Source organism: Pyrus communis, chromosome 10, assembly GCF_041283825.1.
Source record: "Pyrus communis isolate YQ-2024b chromosome 10, ASM4128382v1, whole genome shotgun sequence".
Lineage (NCBI taxonomy): Eukaryota > Viridiplantae > Streptophyta > Magnoliopsida > Rosales > Rosaceae > Pyrus > Pyrus communis.
The window spans coordinates 33,424,062-33,449,192 of NC_142574.1; the positions used below are offsets into that span (position 1 = coordinate 33,424,062).

Consider the following 25,131-nt stretch of genomic DNA (forward strand, 5'->3'; position numbering starts at 1 on the left):
TGCCAGATTATGTTATTGATGTGAATTACGCTTGAGCATTTATATTTGATTATGATATTTTGTTGTGGCATATTCTCAAGCATGAATGGCATATTCTCGAGCATGAATGGCATATCATAGAGCATGATTGACATATCTATACATACGTATATATGTTCATTTTCTGGGAAGTATACAGGTTTTACGGCGATGGGTTAGAATGTTTTTTGCTAAAGAGTTTTCAAAGAACTTTGTTTTTGCCCACTCACGCTTTTGTTTTGCGCCCCTCCAGGTTCTAGTGGTCTAGCGAGTTCAGTGGTTTATCCCAGAGGGCGTCTCGGCATTTCTGACAGACATTCACCATTGTAGGGTCACCTTCGGGTGTACATATCTCGTATCTTTCCTTTTGGACTGTTGTAGACTTGCTCTGAATTGTGTCTCACTTACACTAGTACTTTGTATGTTATTAGGTTTTTAATTATTCGTACTTTTATATTACCTTCTTAATAGCTTCCGCACGCGCACATGGCTACGTCACCTTCACGTGACGGCCAGCATGCCCTGATCTCGGTCGGGGTGTGTCAGCTTGGTATCAGAGCCTAGGTTTGGCAGTCCTGTGTCTTTGTGAGTATTCTAATAGTTGGTGTCTTCTGTCAGAATCATGCCGCCTCGTCGGGAACCACGTCGCTCAGATGAGTCTAGTTTCCCTGATCTTACTCAGTTGGGGGAAGTGATTGCTACAGCCCTTCAAACAGTGATGCGCCCTCCCCAGAGGACTCCTCTGGAGACTATGTATAACCTGAAGTTGGATAAGTTTAAAGGTAATGAGGGTCACGAAGGCGCAGAGCGTTGGTTGGAACACATAGAGAAGACTTTCCGTGTGTTACATAACCAGGGGAACCTTCCGATGGAAAGGTGGGTTGAGACAACCTCTTGGTTTCTGGAGATGGAGTCTGCAGCTTGGTGGGAACAAGAACTTCGTAGGTTGACTCCAGCTCAGAGGACCGATTGGAATGTTTTCAAGGACGTGTTTCAAAGGAGATTTGTACCCCCTGAGTATATCGACCGTAAGAAACAGGAATTCACTGAATTGAAACAGCGAAAGATGACGGCTAACGAGTACTATCGTAAGTTCACTGATTTGTCTCGTTACTATCCCGATGTCGCTGGTAATCAGGCGGAGATGCTTCGTCGTTTTCGCTTGGGCACTAAGAAGAGATGGCGTTCTATGGCCACTACTACTCACTGTGAGTCCTACCAGGAGTTCTATGAGATACTGTTGAGGATAGAGGACTCAGAGAATATGTCGAGTGACAGTGATGAAAAGAAAGATGACAAAGGGAAAAGTCAAGTGTCGCTTGGGCCTCGCCAGACTCAGAACTTCAAAAGAGGTGGTGCCAGTTCGAGTTCGTCTAGTGGTGGTTTCAGTGCCTCTGGACAGGGACGTGGAGGTAGGTTTTATGGAGGTGCTCGAGGCCAGAGACAAGGTGATGGTGGTCGAAACCGAGTTCCATTTTGCCGTAGATGTAATAACCGACATTTCGGCGAATGCAGGCGTGGCAGCGGTGTTTGTTTCACTTGTGGACAGATGGGACATATAGCCGTGAATTGTCCCCAGGGTCAGCAGCAGAAGCCGCAGCAGACCTTTATGCCGCCACCTGCACCAATTCGGCAAATCCAGGGTCCGAGTATTTATGGTCAAGCAGGTAGAGGTGGTGCTTACCACTATCAGGGTGATGTTGTTCCCTATGCCCCGGGACCGTATCAGTACCCCCAGGACCCGTATTCACAAGGTGGTTATCCCCCGTATCCCAGCAACTACATGCCGTATCCTCCAGCTCCAACGGGTGGTTCTCAGTGGTACCAAGGAGGACAGTATCAGCAGGGGGAGATTGCCACTAGTAGCGCAGGGTCTTCGAGACAGATGGGTCAGCCCAGTCAGGGGCGTGGAGCTCAAGGTCGCGGTGTTCAAGCGAGCAGAGGTCGTGGCGGACGACAGCAGGGCCAGGGGCGTATTCACAATATTTCCCTGCAGGATGCTCAGAACAACCCGGACTTGATAATGGGTACGTTAAACATTATTGGTTATTTTGCTAGAGTCTTAATTGATTGTGGAGCTACACATTCCGTTATTTCTCATACATTTGCTCAAGTAACGCAACCTCGCCCCACACCTCTAGGGTACGATTTAGAGTTCGCTATGCCTAGAGGAGAGAGATGTGTTGTAGATTGTATGTACCCAGGATGTCCAGTGATAGTAGAGGGTGTTGTTATGCCCGCGGATCTTATTCCGTTAGATATTGTCGATTTTGATGTGATTTTGGGCAACGATTGGTTGCACTTCTATCGTGCCAACATTGATTGTTACGGGAAAGTAGTTACGTTTCACCGTCCTGGATTACCTGAGGTTACTTTTGTGGGTGAGCCGAGTGGAGTAAGACATGGTGTTATTTCGGCTTTGCGAGCGAAGAAGTTGTTGACTAAAGGTTGTCAGGGGTATCTAGCTCATGTGGTGCTAGAGGAGGCCGTTCCAAGCAGAATTGAGGATGTGAGAGTGGTTAGACACTTCCCTGATGTTTTTCCTGAAGATTTACCTGGTTTACCCCCAGATCGAGATGTGGATTTCAATGTTGAGTTGCTTCCAGGTACTAATCCTATTTCATTAACTCCTTATCGAATGGCTCCTGCTGAGTTAAGGGAATTGAAAGTGCAATTACAGGAATTAGTGGATAAGGGATTCATTCAGCCTAGAATTTCACCTTGGGGCGCTCCAGTGTTGTTTGTGAAAAAGAAAGATGGAACTTTGAGGCTATGTATCGATTACAGACAATTGAATCGGGTGACGATTAAAAACCGTTATCCATTGCCTCGTATCGACGATTTGTTTGATCAGTTGAGAGGTGCTTGTGTATTTTCTAAGATAGACTTGAGGTCTGGGTACTATCAGCTGAAGATTAGTAGGGATGATGTTCCTAAGACGGCGTTCAGGACTCGTTACGGTCATTACGAGTTTCTGGTTATGCCGTTTGGGTTGACGAATGCACCAGCAGCTTTTATGGATTTAATGAACCGGGTATTCCAGCCTTACCTGGATAGATTTGTCATTGTCTTCATTGACGATATTCTGGTGTATTCTAAGTCCAAAGCAGAGCATGTTAGACATCTTACTTTGGTGTTGAAGAGGTTGAGAGAACACCAATTGTATGCTAAGTTTAGCAAGTGCCAGTTCTGGTTAGATCAAGTTGCATTTTTGGGGCACATCATTTCTGCTCAAGGTATTCTTGTTGATCCTCAAAAGGTTGCAGCTGTGGAGAGTTGGGAGCAACCACGAACCGTCACTGAGGTGAGAAGTTTCATTGGTTTGGCGGGATATTATCGGAGATTCGTTAAGGATTTTTCGGTGATTGCCTTGCCACTGACGAGGTTAACAAGGAAAGATGTTAAGTTTGAGTGGAATGATAAGTGTGAACAGAGTTTCCAGCAATTGAAGCATTGTCTCACTCAGGCACCTGTTTTGACACTCCCGGACGATAGTGGTGATTTCGAGGTTTATAGCGATGCTTCCTTGAATGGTCTGGGATGTGTATTGATGCAGCATGGTAGGGTGATTGCTTATGCTTCGCGGCAGTTGAAAACCCATGAAATGAATTACCCTACACATGATTTGGAGTTGGCTGCTATCATCTTTGCGTTGAAGTTGTGGAGACATTATCTTTACGGAGAGAAGTGTAGGATCTTCACAGATCACAAGAGTCTTCAGTATCTCTTCACCCAGAAGGAACTTAATCTTCGTCAACGGAGGTGGTTGGAGTTGCTCAGCGATTACGATTGCACGATTGATTATCACCCTGGTCGTGCGAACGTAGTAGCCGATGCACTTAGCAGGAAGTCACATGGTCGTATCAATGCGTTGTACGCTAGTCGTATTCCTCTTTTGGTGGACTTGCGTGCTACGGGAGTAAGGTTAGAAGCAGAAGATCGAGAAGTGACATTACTTGCTAATTTTCAAGTTAGGCCAGTCTTGGTTGATCGGGTGCTTGAAGCTCAGGTAGCTGATGAACAGATTCAAGAACTAATTCGAGCTCGAGATCAAGGAAGGAGGCGAGATCTCAGAGTTCGTGATTCTGATGGCATGTTGATGTTAGAGGGTAGAATGTTCGTGCCTAGTAATGCGGATTTGAAGAAGGAAATTCTTGATGAAGCACATATCTCGGCTTATGCCATGCACCCAGGGGCAACTAAAATGTATCATACCATTCGACCATTTTACTATTGGCCGGGTATAAAAAGGGAGATAGCTGAGTATGTGAGCAGTTGCGCTGTTTGTCAACAGGTTAAAGCAGAAAGAAAGAAGCCGTTTGGATTGTTGCAACCGCTTCCCGTTCCAGAGTGGAAATGGGAAAATATCACTATGGATTTTGTGTACAAGTTGCCGCGTACACATAATGGCTTTGATGGCATTTGGGTGATCGTTGATCGGCTCACTAAATCGGCGCATTTCATTCCCGTAAGAGAGAAGTATTCTTTGAGCCGGTTAGCGGAATTGTTTATCTCAAAGGTTGTGAAATACCATGGTGTCCCTGTAAGTATTGTCTCAGATCGTGATCCACGATTCACATCGAAGTTTTGGGTAGCTTTTCAAGAAGCTTTGGGTACGAGACTACTTTACAGTACGGCATATCATCCACAGACGGACGGACAGTCTGAGAGAACTATTCAGACCTTGGAAGATATGCTGCGAGCATCAGTGTTACAGTTCAGTGATGCTTGGCACCAGCGATTAGATTTGATGGAATTTGCTTACAACAACAGTTTCCATTCGAGCATTGGCATGGCGCCATTTGAAGCTTTGTATGGTAGATCTTGTCGCACTCCGTTATGTTGGTCGGAGGTTGGCAAAAGAGTTTTAGTAGGTCCGGAGATTGTCGAGGAGACTACTCAAAATGTTCAGGTAATTAGGTCTAACCTGAAAGCAGCTCAGGACAGGCAGAAAAGTTTAGCAGATCGACATGCTACGGACAGAACGTATGAGGTCGGAGATTGGGTATTTCTGAAGCTTTCACCGTGGAGAGGTGTTGTGCGGTTTGGAAAGAAAGGGAAGTTGAGTCCCAGGTACATCGGACCGTACGTAGTCACAGAAAGAGTTGGTGAGGTAGCTTACAGGTTGGAGTTGCCTCCGGAGTTGGCTAAAGTGCATAACGTTTTTCACGTGTCTATGCTCCGACACTATGTTGCGGATTCGTCGCATGTGATACCTCCTCAACCGTTAGAGATAAATCCAGATTTGACGTACGACGAGGAACCGTTAACGATCTTAGATTGGAAAGAGAAGGTTCTGAGGAACAAAACGGTGAATTTGGTGAAAGTTTTGTGGAGGAATCATTCGGTTGAAGAAGCGACATGGGAGACAGAAAATAGGATGAGGGATTTGTATCCTAGATTGTTTTTCGATCACTAGGGGTTATATGTGGTTGTTTTGAATTTCGGGACGAAATTCTATTAAGGTGGGTAGGTTGTAACATCCCGTTCCGGGATTTTTAAAACGTACGCGTGAATTTACGATTTTTACCCCTTAGTTCGTTAAACTTACGGGTAGTTTTGTGTTGTATGGTGTGGTGTGTAGGACCACCCACACTCATACCCTTTCTTTTCTCCCGGGATTCCCTCCCTCATTCCCTCACTCTGTCTCTTCTCTCTCTCAGTCTCTCTCTCTTTCTCCCCGAGCTCCATTTCCTCTTCTTCTTCATACAAACACACGGACTACACACAAAACCAATCAAATCTTCACCAAACAAGAAACCAATTATACCATTGAACTCGTGAGGTTGTGAGGAGCACAACCATACCAATTCCAGGTAAGAAATCTAACGTTTTCACGTCGTTTCAACAATGGCCGATTTGAAACACTGTTCATGCAAACCTAATCTAGCTTGTTTTTGGAATTTCTAAGCTTGTAGTTGTGTTTGTGAGGTTCCAAGGAGCCTCGGAGTGGTTCGTTGGGTGAGTTTGGACGTCGGGATCGTCCTGTGCAAAGTTGGCCGAACTTGGATCGTTGTTGCAGGTGAGATTCCTTAATTTTTAGGCCTTAAAAGTAGTCCAACGTGATTCTACTAGTCCTAAGCTTCATTTTGGTATAAAGAACGTGAAATTTGGTTGAAAAACGAAGGAGAAAACAAAGTTAGAAATTTTCCCAGTTTTCCGGCGCCGTCGCCGGCGCCGGAGGTTCGCCGGAGAAGAAAGGGGAATATTCCGTTAAGTCTAACGGAATATTCCTAACGGCAGTGACGGAATCCGGTTAGATTTGACGGAATATTCCGTCAGTTAACGGAATATTCCTGACGGCGTCTGTTGACACCGTCAGTGTGCAGGTCACGTGGCCGCGCGTGGGGGGCGCGTAAGTCCGTGCCTTGGCCGGCGCGTGGGGGCGCGTGCGTGGTCCAAAAATTTTTCTAAAAATTTGGGCGTGATCCTGAGGTTGTGTAGGTCACGTTGGTATATTCATTTGCCCAATTTGAGCAATGTATGAGAAGTTATTACGAGAAGTTGCTTAGGTGCTTTTAAATTAATGTTTTCGTAACTTTGTCGCGTATAGGTGATTCCTATTCCGAGGACGAGCGTACGCACTCGAGGCAGGGGGGCTACGACCCTTCTAATTATCAGTGAGTGGGCTTTTGTTTTCCGTATATACCTATATACCTCTAAATTCCTAGAAATAGAATAGAAAAAGTTATTTGTTTTATGCCATGCATCATGTGATTGACGTTTACGCATTATCACGTGCATTGGTAATTGACATACATTTATAAATGTGTATTTGGTGCTGTGGACGCACAGGTAAGTGCCAGGTAAGCGGTATTCATGTGGTTATGCATTCCTGTTTATTATGCACTAGTAGTTTGAAATGCTTAGAGAGCTCATAATCTGCACCCCCGGTGTTAGTGCTCCCGCCCAGAGAGGGGCAGAGTCCTTCACGTGTATGTTCACCAGCACCACACGCTCGCCTTGGATCCAAGTTAGGTGCAAGCCTTGTCGTGCAGACCACATTAGGTGGTTCCGACTCGTAGGTGACCCGCGATTATTCGCATAGTCTTCACGTGATCGTAGCACTAGAGCGTATATATATTACACCCAGTCTTGTCGTACAGACCACGTTAGGTGGCTCCGACTTGTGTGCAGATTCAGATATTGAGTTGAGATTGGAGCTCTATATGCAGCGGTACATGTCACGTTAGGTGACTCCCGGCTGCCAGATTATGTTATTGATGTGAATTACGCTTGAGCATTTATATTTGATTATGATATTTTGTTGTGGCATATTCTCAAGCATGAATGGCATATTCTCGAGCATGAATGGCATATCATAGAGCATGATTGACATATCTATACATACGTATATATGTTCATTTTCTGGGAAGTATACAGGTTTTACGGCGAGGGGTTAGAATGTTTTTTGCTAAAGAGTTTTCAAAGAACTTTGTTTTTGCCCACTCACGCTTTTGTTTTGCGCCCCTCCAGGTTCTAGTGGTCTAGCGAGTTCAGTGGTTTATCCCAGAGGGCGTCTCGGCATTTCTGACAGACATTCACCATTGTAGGGTCACCTTCGGGTGTACATATCTCGTATCTTTCCTTTTGGACTGTTGTAGACTTGCTCTGAATTGTGTCTCACTTACACTAGTACTTTGTATGTTATTAGGTTTTTAATTATTCGTACTTTTATATTACCTTCTTAATAGCTTCCGCACGCGCACATGGCTACGTCACCTTCACGTGACGGCCAGCATGCCCTGATCTCGGTCGGGGTGTGTCACTAACCGTCACGGTTTCTAGGCTATTTTTCAAATTTTTTAGAAAAATTATCCTAAAATCTTTTTACTTTTACTGCAACGTGAGGTTTTGAAATTCATGTACAACTTTTTGTGGATGTTGTTTTACATAGGACCCCACTTTAATATTTGGCTAAAATATTCTATTAAAAATACATATGTGACTCAATAAATGGTAAAACAGCTTTCAATTGCCTTATAAAGTTACTCTTATTCATAACGGAAAATATTCTGCACAACTAAAATATTTGCATTTTTTTTCAAAAAAAAGTGCGCTAACCATCACGTTTCTAGGCCATTTTGCAAGTTTATAAAAAAAAATCATCCTAAAATCTTTTGCTTTCACCTTTACTACATTGTTAGGTTTTGAAATTCATGTAAGGGCCTTTGCTTGTATTCTTGTAGATGGAGTTCCTTTTCGGAATGTCTTGTGCACCACTTCAACTTTTGTCAATTTATTTAATGTTTACGGCATAAAAAGTCAATTAAAAATACATTTGCGGCATGTCTTTTAAAGTTATTCTTAATCATGGCGAAAAATATTTAGCAAAAATTAAAATTTGCATTTTTTCCAAAAAAAAAAAACGTAGGCTAACTACCACGATTTCTGGGCTATTTTGCGAATTTGTAGAAAAATAATCTTAAAATCTTTTTGCTTTCACAACAATTTGAGGCTCTAAAATTCATGTACGACTTTTTGTGGATGTTGTTGTAGATGGAGTCCCGTTTCGATAATGTTTTGGATCCCACTTCAATATTTGTCTATATACTTTTAAGTTTTTGGCTTAAATATTCTATTAAAAATACATTTGTAGCTCAATAAATGGTAAAATAGTTTCCAATTGCCTTATAAAGTTACCTTAATCATGACGGAAAATAGTCCCACATAGCTAAAAAAATTTCATTTTTTTGTCAAAAAAAAACAAAGGTGGGCTAACCGTCACATTTCCAGGCCATTTTGTAAATTTATACAAAAATGGTCATATAATCTTTTTGTTTTCACCTTCACCAGATTGTAAGGTTTTGAAATTCATGTAAAAGTTGTTGCTAATATTCTTGTAGTTGGAGTCCCTTTTCATATTGTCTTGTGCACCACTTTAATTTTTGTCAATTTATTTCAAGTTTACGGCATAAAGAGTCAATTAAAAATACATTTGTGGCACAATAAATGGTAAAACTGTTTTCAATTGCCTTATAAAGTTATTCTTAATCATGGCGAAAAATATTTCGCAAAAATAAAAATTTTCATTTTTTCCAAAAAAAAAAAAAAAACATAGGCTAACCCCATCACGGTTTCTAGGCTATTTTGCAAATTTGTAGAAAAATAATCCTAAAATATTTTTTGCTTTCAGCGCAATGTGAGGTTTTGAAATTCATGTACAACTTTTTGTGGATGTTGTTGTAGATGGAGTCCCGTTTCGGTAATGTTTTGGACCCCATTTTAATATTTGTCTATATACTTTTAAGTTTTCGCATTAAATATTCTATTAAAAATTCATTTATTGCTCAATACATGGTAAAACAACTTTCAATTGCCTTATAAAGTTACTCTGATTCATGACGTGAAATATTCTACATAACTAAAAAATTTGCATTTTTTTTCCAAAAAAACGTGGTCTAACCATCACGTTTCCAAGCCATTTTGCAAATTTATAAAAAAAATTGTCCTAAAATGTTTTTGCTTTCACCTTTATTGCACTGTGAGGTTTTGAAATTCATGTAAGAGCCTTTGCTTTTATTCTTGTAAATTGAGTTCCCTTTCGGAATGTCTTGTGCACCACTTCAATTTTTGTCAATTTATTTTTAAGTTCACGGCATAAAAATTCAATTAAAAATACATTTATGAGTGTATAAATGATACAACACCTTTTGCTAGTATTCTTGAATGAAAATATTTCACAAAAAAAAAATTGCAATTTTCTTTTTAAAAAAATGTGGACTAACCATCAGAGTTTCTAGGCCATTTTACAAATTTGTACAAAAGTCTTCCTAAAATGCGACTATTGAGTTTCCGCATAAAATTTTCGCGGCCAACAAGGGAGTTATTATAAGATTTTTGAAAGCGCTATTTCTATTTTAATCAAAAGGAATGGATCAATATAAGTAAATTACTAGGACAGTCTGTGATCCAAAATCTCTATAATGTCCTACATTATTATTACAGAGCATACATAGCAAAGGAACAAGCACTAAAATAAGTTTTATAATGGTTGTAATACAAATGCAAAAGTTGATGGGTCTCACTCTTTTTACATTCTTTAATATCTTTTGGTGAGGGATGTAGCTAGTCTAAGAGATAATATTAAATTAGATCTCAAATTTGCATCATTTTTATTGGAGTAGAACATGCATTTGCATTTGGTTATAATGTAAAATGAGATGTAAATAAGACCTTTGGAATCGTGTTACCATTAGTTGAGTCTAGAAGTATGTATGATTTGTATCAAGTATAAGAATAAATAGAACAAAAATACATTGAAAGTATTATTCAAGGGTAATAAGGAAAATGTAATAAAACTTTTGAAAGCGGTATTACTGTTTTTAAATCTCAATAAATATGTTTATATACATTTTAGAGTTGATAAACAGATGAGTAATAAAAGAATACTGGCATAGCTCGAGAGTGATGTGGAGATCCAGACATGTTTTCATGATCATTTTTGTGATCTAAAGAAGGTAAAGCATCCTTCCAAAAAAAGAAGGTAAAGCAACGCACGCTCTGGTCAATGGTCAAGTACGTCATCTGTGTGACCATTGACTAAGGTGAGGTGAGGTGAGGTGAGGTGGCAGGCAAGGCCAATTCTGTAATTCCCCAAATGTGGCGGTTGGCATTGTCCGTTAAGCTCCGCGTAGTTCGGTTTGGTTCCCGCTAAAATAGTAGAATAAGTAAATTTGCACAAAGGCCAATCAACCTCTTCCGTTCCTCCCTACTCTTTGGGCTCTCTTCATCTCTGCGCTCGTTTGTTCTTGTTTCCAACGGACCCGGAGAGCTTCCATTCCGCCAACAAATCTAGTCCCATCCACCGTCTGCCATTTCCTCTTTTTTACTTTTGACCTCCTGCATCACCTCTGACTCCAAGTCTTCCATCTTAATCATCTTTTTCCCTTGCAGGTACGTGCTTTCACGTTTCCAATATTATAGCACTATTCAGACGCAATAATTTGGTTCAAATATTTGATACATTCATACATACATGCATGTTGCGAGCAGAAGTAACCAAAAATGGCGAATGTCCGTATAAAGGATCAGCAGAAGGCTTCGGGTTCCCCGAGGGTGGAGGTGGGAGAGGTTGACACCCGAGCACCCTTCCAATCTGTCAAAGCTGCTGTTAGTTTGTTTGGCAAAGTCGTTTCTAGAGGAGGACCATCTTCCAATGCCAGCCCCAGAGCCAACGCCAACGCCAACGCCGTCGCCCTCAAGAAAAAGCTTTCGCCAGAGGTACAATATTCAATCAATATATCCCTTCATGCCATGCTAACTTATGGACGCACGTCTTGCACAGATGATACCCTTTCTATTTTGTATTGTATATATCATCTCTTCTGAATGATTTGATATTTAGCCGGCGATTTCTTGTTTGTCAGACTAATGCACTGGACAAGGAGACCCAACTTCTATTAGCGCAGAAGGAACTAAACAAGATTAAGCAACAATTACAGAGTGCGGAAACTACCAAAGCTAGAGCACTCTCTGAGCTTGATAAGGCCAAGAGAACACTGCAGGATCTGAACGCCAAGCTCAAAACTCTGACAGACTCCAAGCGATCAGCAATTAAAGACGCCGAAGATGTCAAGAATCGGGCTAAGAAACTAGAAGAGGTCAAATCCAGAGAAACCATTGAAGGTAATGCTTGGAAACGGGAACTGGATCACGCAAGAAATGAGTACACAGCCACTGTGACCGAACTCGATGCAGCAAAGCAAGAGCTCACCAAAATCCGACAGGACTTTGATGCTGCCTTGGAAGCAAAGCTGGCTGCATTCCAACAGGCAGCGGAAGCTCAGCGTTCAGCAAACGTTAACTCAGACAGGGTTAACGAGCTGTCAAAGGAAGTTTCAGCCATGCAGGGATCCATTGAACAGCTCAAACTTGCCACCCTGCAAGCCCAACAGGAGCAGGTAAACGCCATGTCTGAAAAAGAGGCCCACCTTCGATCCTACAGAAGTGCGAAGCAAGAAGCAGAAGACAAATTGCTATCTTTGAAGAATGAAATTGATCCGGAACTGGCCAAAGAACTAGAGGCAAAGCTTGAAGAAACAATGTCGGAGATTGAAGTTATACAAGAAGAGATGAAGAAAGCACACGCATGCGAAATGGACTCCGTGAGAGGGGTAACTATGGAGCTCAATGAAGCCACAAAGACGCTGCAGGAAGTTGCGGACAAAGAGAGCTCTCTCCGAAGCTGTGTGAGTTCCCTCAGGCTGGAATTGGAAGACGTGAAGAGGGAACGGGGTGAACTGAAGGACAAAGAAATGGAAATGGAAGCTCTCGCTACTAAACTAACTGATCAAATACAGAAAATCAAGGAAGAGGCAGAGGCACAGCGTAACGCACCTCCTAGTCCTCATGAATATGATGCACATCACAGTTCAACTGCCCAGAAACTGTCATCCGAAACTGAAAGTGCAAGGCTGGAAGTGGAAAAGATGAAGGAAAATGCTAACCGACATAAGCAAGAAGCTGAAGATAGCCGAGTTGCAGCAGAGGGAACAGAGAAGAAACTGAAGATTGCCCTCGAAGAAGCTAAAGATGCAAGAGAAGCAGAACAAAGAGTCCTTGAGGAGCTGAAGCTCTTATCTGGGGGAACACAGGAAGAAGGTGCGTCTTCAAACTCAGAGAACGGTGGTGCCAAGATCAGACTATCGGAGGAGGGGTTTGAATCTTTGAGAAGGAAAGTTGAGGAATGTGAAAAATTGGCTGAGATGAAAGAGGCAGAAAGCATTAACCAAGTGGAAGCAATCAATGTAAGAAAACCTGAAGTAGATAAAAAGTTGGAGGCCAATTTAAAAGCCATAGAGGAAATCAAGACTGCAACAGACATGGCATTGAACAAAGCAGAGATGGCAGATTCGGCAAAATCAGCAGTTGAGGGAGAACTTCGTAAGCGGCGCCAAGAAGAACAAACGGCGGTAGGCAAATCATCAGCGTCATCCCCCGTTCGGTTCTAGCAGGATTCGAGATAAGATCACAATGCCAGACAAGTCGGGCGGGAATGGGATCTCTCTTAGTCTTTGAGAGAGAGAGAAAGAGAGAGAGAGGGACCAAGTTCCATTTCAACAGGTCACATTTTTGGTGTATTGATTGTATTCAGGATAACTTATTTGTAAGTCTCAATGGTCCAAAAACAGGGAAACATGTAAATCTATATTTTTATTATCTCAATACTCAAAACAACAATTTCTGCTTTTGTTGGCCCTTCCTAGCAAAATTTAAGAAGTTAAGTATGCAGACTTTAATCAACCGATCGCTACGCGGGTCGTCACTACAGAAATAGCACCAGAACCAGAAACTGACATATTTTAAAAAAATAATAATAAAAAAATCCCCATCCACGAAGGAAGATTATATTGACACACCTCAAATTACTTTCCCTACACCCTTTTAACTTTTTAATATTTTTCTATCAGGTATTAGTGGTGTAAAAAATATTACAAAATTAAAAAGGTGTGGGGGAGATAATTTAGGATGTGAATATAATCTCTGTAGGTGAAAACAGGTTAATCCGTCCAATTACCATATGATATAGAACTGTGCAACTAAAGACGACAAATTTCCTGCTGCATTACTACAGCGCATATTAGGCTACTCAGAGGTCTGAATTGATAATCCAGCCCGACACGTCAAATTACATACACGGTAGTAGCTTTGCGACCGTTAAATTCACGTAGATAATGTCAGCAACTACCATTACAACCAATCATATCGGATGATTGCAACTCTAGGATCAGTAATGCAAAGACTCCTTGTCCAGCAGCTTTAGAAGTGAGCACAAAGCCATAAGATTCATCGCTCAAAGCCATAAGATTCATCGCAAGTTGGAAAGGCACCAAACTCTGGCTTCAGTCACCATTGATTTTGAGGCCATCTATTCAGATAGCCCATTCCCATTACCAAATTTGTTAAACTCAGATTCTATCGTTTTAGCAATCTGTGTTCTTTCTGCAGCCGCCTCCGGCACATCCACATGAAAAGAACCGTGTCTGAATGGTTGAACGGATTCCTTCATCATCGATTGCTGCTTGATGTGGTTGTAGAGCTGTTGATGAAAGTGGTGGTCCAGGGAGAAGCAATTGTCAGCTCCATTCTGTGAATTTCGAGATGATCCCGAACCTTCACTTTTACAGAAATGTGGAAGAGATGCATAATCCATTATCTACACAAACATCAAATCCAACTACAAGATCAGTCCATTTGAATACAAGAAGCAAAACTGGGCCATGTGTCCATCACATGGGTTTGCCTTCGCATCCAGTTTCAACAAGTACATTGACTTTGGAAAGAGGAAACATGTTCGTGTCCATTGAAAATACTATGGATACCAAAACTCAACCGTTAGAAATTTATTTTAATGTGACCGAAAAAAGAAAGATGCTTTCGAGTAATATGAGAAGAACTCATAAGCATTCAAATTCGCAACACATGAAGCATAATGGGGAACATATTACCTTCAACAGTTCATCCCTACCACAACCAGACAACACTTGCACTTTTTTCCTTGTCCTCTCCTGCAAAAGTGGCTTGACAACCTGCTAACAGTCCAAAAATTATACCACTCCAATTCCAAAAGCGCATCTAAAATATATGAATGTGCTCATGCAACAAACTCAATCATACTTATGTAGAAAACAAAAGATTTAAGATCACATTATATCACAAAGATCAACAATGTGAAGACTAACCTTCCAACAAGCTGAGAATATATATGGGGCATTTACAATGTAGTACGTATTTGTCCTCTCCGGGTAGTTCAAATCATCAATGGTTGATATAATTGTCATTAACTGCACGGACGTGAAACGTATAAGGTACTGAATTGTAGAACTCATGTACATACATACAAAAGTAGAATTGTCACACTTATGCATTTCATGAGATATATACTCATCCTAGTTTATATTTTTTGTTCGAAAATTTATAAAAGTAATTCCTCACTAAGGAACATTGGATAAACCTAAATAAAATTGTGATTTGTACTTGTCATAGGAAAGAACAAGATACGTTTAAACTGTAATGAAAACAAACAAACAAAAAGAATCTACGTTATCAAGTTTTATGTACCTTTATTTGGCTTAGTGCTGAGAGCTTCAAACCAGTCATATCTAAAACCTTGATGCAGGTGGTAATAGGCTTACCATACTTCTTCGATGCAGAAGGCTACAGCCAAAAACACAGGTCAGAAGAAAGACTCAAGAGACCTTAGAGATTCAAGATCTGATACTCACCAAAATTACACGATCTCGATATTCATTAATTTGAATGTGTGACTGCACATAGTAGTGAACCTGCAATCAAGAAGAAAAAATATTTCTCAAAGACTGTCAAGACTCAAGGACCCCCTGTTGAGAGTTGTCCCACATTGGTGAGGGACAAGGTTTGCTATGTGCTTATATGGTCTTGGGCTACTCCCCATATTGCCAATTGGTTTTATGGTGGAACCTCAATTTCATCATGGTATCAGAGCGGGTTGTCCTCGTGTGAAGCCAAACGGCCACACGCGCTCCACGTCACCCAGTTGTTGTCCACGTGTAGGCTTGAAAATCCGCCACACGTGCGGGGGCGTGTTGAGAGTTGTCCCACATTGGTGAGGGACAAGGTTTGCTATGTGCTTATATGGTCTTGGGCTACTCCCCATATTGCCAATTGGTTTTATGGTGGAACCTCAATTTCATCACCCCCATCACCAAGATAAAGTGGCAGATGTAGGTAATTCAAATTCAAGAATTGTTGTCAATTGTAAAAGACAATATGGTCTTTCATTTTCATCGAATACTTACTGATGCTTTGTCAAATGTACTTAGTCCAACACCAATGGCAAAGATGGGCAAGCCCTGAAGTGCAAAGGAGAATGAATAAACATGTTATAGGCTGAAGCACTCACAAATTTCAAGAGAAAAACCATTCGTAGAAGAGACATGACAGTGTAAACGCCACAAAAGAGATAAGTTTTAAGAAAGAAGGAGCACCTCTCTTGAGTAACCCGAAACACCTATGAGCTGTGAATCTCGCACTCCTCTGTATAGTTCAGTTGGAACTATGGGCTTCTGCATAGAGGAATAAGATTCAGGAAATGTCAGCACGGGTGGGCCACCATGGTTATACATTAGATTGGTAATTTGGCAATCAATGGAAAACGCTAGACAAGTAGGAGAATAGGATAAACTTACGGCCAATATTTTGTCAATATCATTTTGTACCCTCCAGTTTAAACAATCGACCAACTGGAACATCACGAACATACCATTGGATTTCATCAATAGAAACAAAAACAAAAGAAGAGAGCCGACAATGGATATGATTCATTTGAATCATTTGGAGGCGAAAGAGACGAGATGCAGTGTTACCATTTTATGGGCTTTGGCAACGTTGGAATCCCTTGCTTTGAGAAAACGACCGAAAGTCTCAACTAGATAGCCTTGATGAACATTCTATAAACCAAGAAACAATTACAATGATCATCCATACAAGTCAAAAATAAATAAATAAAAGATAGACAAGGAAAACACGAGTCATTATTATCCAGTAAAGGTCAAAATTCAAATGAAGCATTTGTTGGGAAAGACGACCTACATCAAGTGACATGATTCACGAAATAGCAAGACAAGAAATTTATATAGTCTTTGACTTGTCCCCTACTTGATGTTCATGTTAAAATCAAAGAATTGGATTTTTTTTTTTTTTTTTTTTTTTTTTTTGTGGGGATGCTTATTAAACGCCAGTAACATGATTTGAGTTGCAAAAAATGCCAATGGGCAATTGGCAATTAGAAATTATCCAGAAGAACAAAAAACAAGATGAAAGATCACGTTAAGCAATGGGATGATGAGATTGATTCTAGTGGTATTGGGTAGATTAACCATCACATGATTCACAAGATGGTAGTGTATACTACTAATGGGATTAGCATTAGCAGCATCTCCAAACCCAAAAAGTTCAAAAAGAAGGTCAATTAAAAACAAATAAATTAAGTAAAACGAAAGAAAAGTAGAAAGTCGGCAGCAGCAGCAGCAGCAGCAGAAGAAGAGTTGTGAGTTGAGCTGAGTTTAAGCTGACAAGTGACAAGTGAACAGAAGAAAGATCGGAGAGGGGAAAATGCCAACCTGAAACGTTCTCTTGAGAGGCTCATCAACTGCCATTTCCCCAAATTCCACCCAATAAAAAAACACTAGAAATATCAGAAACAGTGAAAAAAAAAATTAAACACCAAAAGGGAAGAAAGAGGAGAGAGAGAGAGGAAGCAGACCTTGATCCATCAGAGCTTGGAACTGTTTGATCGCTTCCTGAGAAACGATCCCCATTTCTCTTCTTGTGCTGCTGCTGCTGCTGCCGTGCCCGTGTCCTGTGTCCTTTGTGTGTCTCTAACTCTCCGAGGACAGTGAGTCTTTGTTTTCTTCTGTTGCTGCTAACAAGGGAGCCCTCACCTCCCCGCTTACTATGAATAATGTTGGCCCTATAAAGATGAGTAGAAACTCATATTTAAATTTTTTTTATGTTTGAATTATAGAAGTTTGTACTTATAATTAAAATCGTTCAATCAATTTATTATATAATTTTTTTGCAAAAATGATTTTTATAGTGTAATTTATAATATAAACGATTCTGATTATAAACATTAAATTCTACAAATCAACATTCAAGAATTTTGAATAAAAACTCTTACTCATTTTTGGGAAATCATGTATTGTTCCCATACTATTACCAAAGGCAAGGATAAAACAAAAAAAAAAAAGGAAACCAAAAGGGTATTTATTATTATTTATTAGTCTACCTACTTATATTGTGCACTTTAACTTTATTAAAAAAAACAATCTGATTGTAGTTTGCTAAATTGACCTTTTACTTTATTAAAAAATGATTGAGATGTAGTTTGCTAAATGTGATCCCCATAACGTCATTTTATTTTAATATAATTTTTTTAACAAACGATATTATTTACCCTAAGAAGAATGATGAGTTTAGTTTTACAATAGACTAGCAATAATGTGGTTTAAATTCACCTTTGACGATAATTGAATGTACGACTTATCACTTACAAGCGAAAATAAATACAATTTTCTTATATATATATATATAATTAATGTTAGGAACACTAAATTTTTAACTAACTTCATTTAATTTGAAAATTTATTTGAAATTTTTGATCTAATCTTATATATATTTAAAGTGCAAAAATAATTTTTTGAAATCGTCAACAACAACTTTCAAATAAATTTAGTTAAACTGATGTATTTTTTAATCTTATTTTAGTGGGAGTGGGAAGGAAAAAGGGAAGCCATTGTTTTTGTTAGATAACTAGATAGATTTTATTTTATTAGGAAGAGAACAAATACTAACTCCTACTCATGTCAGTCATTTTTGGTCAACAATGTCATGAGTCATAACTCGTGAAAGAGAAGAGGGAGGAGAGAGAGATTCAACAAAAGATGAAATTTTTTTATTATGATTGAAATATAAATGGTACATTATATATTATTATATAAATTGTGACATCCCGTTTCGGGATTATTAAAACGTACGTGTGAAATGACCTTTTTACCCCTAGTTTGTTTCGTTATGTTTTTGGTTGCTTGGTGTGGTGTTGGCAGGTGTTGGGCCACACACACACACACACACACAGTCTCTTTCCCTATCTCTCTCTCTCTCTCGTGCTCCCATTTCATCTTCTTCCTTCGAACTCGTACGGACACACACACAACTACACCAAATCATCACAGATCGAGGAAACTAAGGACACCTTCGAACTCGTGAAGCTCGTGCAAGTGCAACCATACCATTTTCAGGTAAGAAATCCTTCGTTTTCACATCGATTCGAGGTGGTCCGATTTGAGTACTATTCATGCAAACATTAATCTAGCACGTTTTTGGAATTTTGAAGCTCGCAGATGTCTTAGTGAGGTCCCAAGGAGCCTCGGAGTGCTTCGTTAGACGAATTTGGACGTCAGGTTAGCTTGGTTCGAAGTTGGCCGGTTTTTGAGTTTGGAGACAGGTATGATCGTGTGGTTTTTAGCTTTTAAAAGTGGTATATCGTGATTCTACTAGTCCTAAGCTTCATTTTGGTTCAAGAATCGTGGAAAATGGTTGAGAAACGAGTGAGAAAACGAAGTTTGAAGTTTTTCCAGTTTTCCGGCGCCGGCGACGTCGCCGGAGGCTCGCCGGAGAAGGTGACGGAATATTCCGTCAAATCTGACGGAATATTCCTGACGCCGTTGACGGAATCCGTTAGAACTAACGGAATATTCCTCACGGCGTCAGTTAACGCCGTCCGTGTGCACCGCACATGCCTGCGCGTGGCCGACGCGTGGGGGCGCGTGCGGCGGAGGAAAATTTTTCTAAAAATTTGGTTGTGATCCTGAGGTTGTGTAGAGCACGTTGGTATATTCATTTGTCCAATTTGAGCAGTGTATGAGAAGTTATTACGAGAAGTTGGTTATGTGTTTTAAAGTTAACGTTTTTATAGTTATTTCGCATATAGGTGACGCGTACCCCGAGGACGAGCGTGCGCACTCAAGGCAGGGGGGCTACGACCCTTCCACTTACCAGTGAGTGGGCTTTTTGTTTTCCGTATATACCTATATACAATTATTTTCCCAGAAATTGAGTAAAAAGGGTTATTTGTCTTATGCCATGCATATTATTATTATTGATTATGCACCCTTAGCCGCATTATTAGTTGCATACACATACATATGCATGTTGGGTGCTGTGGACGCACAGGTAAGTGCCAGGTAAGTGGTATTCATATTTACATTCAGTAGTGGTTTGAGATGCTTAGAGAGCTCATAACCTGCACCCCCGGTGTTAGTGCTCCCGCCCAGAGTAGGGCACAGTCCTTCACGTGATGTTCACCTCTCGCACCACACGCTCAGCTTGGATCCAAGTTAGGTGCACAGTCCTGTCGTACAGACCACTTTAGGTGGTTCCGACTTGTAGGTGACCCGCGATTATTCGCACAGCCTTCACGTGATCGTAGCACTAGAGCGTATATATATATTACACCCAGGCCTGTCGTACAGACCACTTTAGGTGGTTCCGACTCGTGGGCAAGTTCAGTTATTGAGTTTTGAGATTTGAGCTCTATATGCAGCCGTACAGGTCACGTAAGGTGACTCCGGCTGCCAGATTACATGTTATTGATTTGATTTATACCTGAGCACTTGCATTTCATCATGAGGTTTCGACATGGCATATCTTGAGCATGATTGGCATACCCTTGAGCATGTTTGGCACATCTATATACATACGTATATATGTTATTTTCTGGGAAGTATACAAGTTTTACGGCGAGGGGTTAGATTGTGTTTTACTAAATGGTTTTAGAAAAGATTTGTTTTTGCCCACTCACGCTTTTGTTTTGCGCCCCTCCAGGTTCTAGTTGCTTAGCAGGTTCGGTGGTTTCCCAGAGGGTTCTTCCGGCTTTTCTGACAGACACTCACCAGCATAGGGTCACCTTCGGGTGTACTTATGTCGCAACTTTTCTTTTGGACTGCTGTAGTCTTGCTCTGAAGTTGTATCTCACTTACGCTAGCACTTACTTTAGTACTTTGCATGCTAGTTTTAAATTATTTGTACTTTTTACATTACTATCTTATTAGCTTCCGCACGTGCACATGGTTACGTCACATTCGCGTGATGGGCAGCACGCCCTGATCTCGGTCGAGGTGTGTCATAAATAGTGAGAAATTTTAATATTTAAGTTATTAATTTTTTAATATATATATATATATTACTATTTGTATAATAACACGTGATATACTATTTCATATTTTGATCATATTGAAAAATATCTCCAACAAAGGCCGAGACAATTGAGTCATTCATGCATCTTTCTTCCTTTCCCTATTTCTCTGTTCGGTGACACTTTCCTCATAAATTCAAAAACGTTATGTTACCTATCCTACCCAATCAATCTATTCACTTCAAGTCTCTCTCTCTCTCTCTCTTTGGAAAATTGGGAATGGAGTGAGTGTACAACACAGATCCTAAGTAGACTTAAATGAATCCGGATCATCATCGGATCTTTTTTGTGAGGATTTCGGGGATCTGTGAATCGTATTCGGTTATCATACATCGTGCGATCAAAAATCATTTTAAATATTTTTATTTAAAATGAAACACAAATAGTACCTAATAAAAACTAACCGCATGATGTACGATGAGCGGACATGATTCACGGATTTCTAACATTCTCACCAAAAAAATCTGAAGAGAATCGTGTTGGGACTTAAATAGGCTTGTGGTAGTTAGATTAAATAATTAAAATAAAATTAATGGATTAATGTTAACAAAATAAAAATGAGTGTTGATTTCTTCTCTTTTAATTGCTAAAATTAATGGGTTAAATTAACAAAATAAAAAAAAGTGTTGATTTCTTCTCTTTTAATTACTATTTTTCTGCAATTTAGTATTACAATCTAGTGGTATTCCTCCTTACTTGTAAATGAGATATTTTAGGTTCAATTATTGGCAAAAGCAAAATTGTCACATCCCGACCCGGGCCCCACCACATTATGGGGCCGCTCCACCACCATAGCATGATATTATCGACTTTAGGCCTCGACCACGCCTTTACGGTTTTGTTTCTGGGAACTCATACAAGAACTTCCCAGTGGGTCACCCATTATGAGAGTACTCTTGCGCTACTCGCTCAACTTCGGAGTTCCCATGGAACCCGAAGCGTGAGCTCCCAAAAAGCCTCGTGCTAGGTAAGGATGGGAATATACATATAAGGCTTACAGGATCTGCTCCCCTGGACGATGTGAGATGTTATCAATCCACCATTCTTAGGGCCCGACGTCCTCGTCGGCACATCACGGTCAGGGTTAGGCTCTGATACCAAATTGTCACATCCCAGGCCGAGCTGCCACTACATCCCGGCACACCACGGCCAGGGTTAGGCTCTGATACCAAATTGTCACATCCCAGCCCGGGCTGACACTACATCCCGAGCTTGACTCCACCGTAGCACGATATTGTTCGCTTTGGGCCCCCACCACACCCTCACGGTTTTATTTCTGGGAACTCACAGAATAACATCCCAGTGGGTCACCCATCATGAGATTGCTCTCGCATGCTACTCGCTTAACTTCGGAGTTCCGATGGAACACGAAGCCAGTGAGCTCCCAAAAAGCCTCGTGCTTGGTATAGATAGGAATATACATATAAGGCTTACATGATCCACTCTCCTGGGCGATGTGAGATGTTACAATCCATTCCCCTTAGGGGCCCGACGTCCTCATCGGCACACATCTGGCCAGGGATTGGCTCTGATACTAAATTGTCACATCCTCGCCCGGGCCCCCACCACATCCCTGGCTCAACTCCATCGTAACACGATATTGTTCGCTTTGGGCCTCAACCACGCCCTCACGGTTTTGTTTATGGGAACTCACACAATAACTTCCCAGTGGGTCACCCATCATGGAATTGCTCTCGCGCTACTAGCTTAACTTCGAAGTTTCTATGAAACCCGAAGCCAGTGAGCTCCCAAAAGGCCTTGTGCTGGGTAAGGATGAGAATATACATATAAGGCTTACAGGATCCACTCCCCTGGGCGATGTGGGATGTTACAGAATTTGAACCACATTATACTATTTCATTGTAAGAATAAGCTCATCCCTCTCATATTTAGTATAGAGAATAAAGAAAACTAATGAAAATAGCTTCAAATCTTTACATTTTAATAAAAAAACCATACACTAAATTTTATTTAATGATAAGGGCAAAAAATTAAAAAAAAATAAAAAACTTAAAAAAAATCCAAGTGCGCTGAATGCACATCCCTTCCCCACCCACCCTAAAAAAACCTTTGTAACTCCAACTCGCCCTTCTCCATAAACCCCATCCCAATCCCCTCTCCCACAATACCTATAGTCTATCCCTCATTCACTAATACCACTAATTCCGCTGCGAGATCACCTACACCTTCCACTCCCGTTGCTCGTTACTCCTCACCATCATCAATTTTCGATCCCCCAACCTTTACAGAAAGCTTCGCCTACTACCTATCCGCCCAACACTTCATCACCAACTCCATCCACAAATGCACAATCCTCTCTGTCTCCGCGCCTCCTTCCACGACAAAGCCTAGCAAACCTATACCCTAATTGCCTAACCTTCAAATCAAACCCAGTTTCCTCCATGCCTCATTTTTTGGAAAGCCATAGCTTGATGGAACAAGGTTGCATAAGGGAAGGTTTGCCAATAATAGAAGGGAACAATATCAGATCAAATCAAGTCCATTAACTGCCTTTTTCAATACAAAGCGAATTTTTTGAGAAAATTGCAAATTTTGATTGGTATGACAGGCTCTAGATGGTTGCTAACTTTGACTGTATTTTCATAAACAATGTAGTAAGTTTCATAAACAGTGTTGTAAGTTTTCATAAACAATGCAGTATGTTTCATAAACAGTGTCGTAAGTTTCATAAACAGTTTGTGCGCGTGTCATATATTTTTTTTTAATATTAAAATTATGTCTTTTTCATTAAAATTTAAGTTCTTTTGTCTTTTTATTAAAATTTAAGGGTTTTTCATTAAATTTTAAGTCTTTTTAATTAGGAAATTGTTATTGGCACTCCAAAAATCTCATTCTACACTCCAAACTTTCTATATTTGGAAAGAAAAATACACTTGTGAGGAGTGTAGAATGAGATTTTTGGAGTGTCAATAATACTTCCCTTTAATTAAATAAAGTTATAGCATGATTTTTTTATTAAAATAAACTTTGCTCAAGTTATTTTCATGAAAGTTCCCTAGATAATATCGTTTGTTAAAAAAATTACTATTTTTCTTAATAATATAATAGTTATTTTTGTTAAGATTTCTTGTGAGTTGGTTTAGTTTAGAACTAGCATTTGCCTACACATTTTGTGTGTATAAATACATTTTTTTAGAAAATGAGAGAGAGAGAGAGAACGTGGAAGGAATGAGAGGTCTTTATTTTTTTTTTTGTTTTTTTTTTTAATATTGGAGGTATTTCAACATCATCGATAGGTGAGACTTCAATAAAAAAAAGTAAAATTTGGACTTGTGAAATTGCATTATTGCCCATAATTTTTTTTGTGTGATAGAAGACTAAGTAGTTTTTTCATCTACTTTTAATTGACAAAGATAATTTCATTAATTAATAGAGATATATTCATATCACCGTCAGTCTGTTATCAGTCAGTCAGTCAACCACCCACATATGACATATGATTATGATTCCAATCCATGCAATAAAAAATGAACCCGGCTTCTCTGCCTTCTCACTTCCCATACATTTTCATTCCCTCCTATTTTGTGCGGTCACGGTTAAGCAACGTCAACATTTTATATTGATTTTTTTTATAAAGATAATAAGATAAAAAATAATAATAATATAAAATGTTGACGTAATTTAATCGTAACCGTATAAATAAAAGGGAATAAAAGTGTATGAAAAGTAGAAGGGCAGAGAAGTCAGGGCCATAAAATATTGGGTCCCGTCCCATGGCATTGCACATTCCTAGATCTCTTTGGAGCCGTCGGATATGACTTGTTGTCAATTTCATGGAGATGGAGGATCCCGAGACACTAGCACTAGCACTACTTTACTTTGGTATCAAAAATCAACTTAAAAGAAAAGGAAAAAAAAGAAAAAAGAAAAAAAAAGGGAGGCAGAGCAATGTGCGCCAAATTAATACTTGTGCCTAACAGACAGCACAGCACCAGCACAAGCACAGGTATCCCAGCTGAAAGATTCCTCCCAAACCGATCGACCAATAGGATTGCAAGTTTGGAACCCTCCTCCATCCTCCCTCCTCCCTCCTCCCTCCTCCCTCCTCCCTCAGTCCCAGACTCTCAGTCCACACCCCAAAATCCGGCAGCGTTTTTTCATGTGTTTAATTCCATTTTTCTTTTTGCTGTCTGCTAAGTTCACTCCTTCTATAGTATAAATTACATTTTTTTTGTTAAATTTTTTTTTCTTTTAAAAATAGTAATTTGTATCCAAAAGCAAAGTTTAAGAGTAGTAATTATTATAGGTGGGTCCGGAGTTAGAGGGTCTTAACCTTGGTATATTTTTGTTAGGGAATAAGGGTTATCCTTTTTAAATACGAATTGACTTCAATTCCAAAGGTTAGTTGGTGTTAA

The 25,131-nt window shown here is 40.1% G+C and overlaps 1 protein-coding gene and 1 pseudogene across 2 annotated transcripts; one reads left to right on the top strand and one right to left on the bottom strand.

Annotated features, from left to right (window-relative positions):
• The first annotated feature begins 10,774 nt into the window (after positions 1-10,774).
• LOC137729251 (WEB family protein At5g55860-like) lies at positions 10,775-13,208 on the top strand. Its single transcript, XM_068468123.2, has 3 exons — positions 10,775-10,914; positions 11,014-11,241; positions 11,388-13,208. The coding sequence occupies exons 2-3, from the start codon at positions 11,026-11,028 to the stop codon at positions 12,969-12,971; spliced, it is 1,800 nt and encodes a 599-aa protein (XP_068324224.2). The 5' UTR covers positions 10,775-10,914; positions 11,014-11,025; the 3' UTR covers positions 12,972-13,208.
• A 457-nt stretch (positions 13,209-13,665) lies between these two features.
• On the bottom strand, positions 13,666-17,460 carry LOC137729252 (phosphatidylinositol/phosphatidylcholine transfer protein SFH1-like; annotated as a pseudogene). Its single transcript, XR_015951927.1, has 11 exons — positions 17,264-17,460; positions 17,121-17,149; positions 16,365-16,448; positions 16,188-16,241; positions 15,987-16,064; positions 15,798-15,851; positions 15,246-15,305; positions 15,082-15,177; positions 14,703-14,804; positions 14,469-14,549; positions 13,666-14,176 (listed from the first exon to the last, which is right to left on the bottom strand). The product of XR_015951927.1 is annotated as a phosphatidylinositol/phosphatidylcholine transfer protein SFH1-like (transcript).
• Between the last annotated feature and the right edge of the window lie 7,671 nt (positions 17,461-25,131).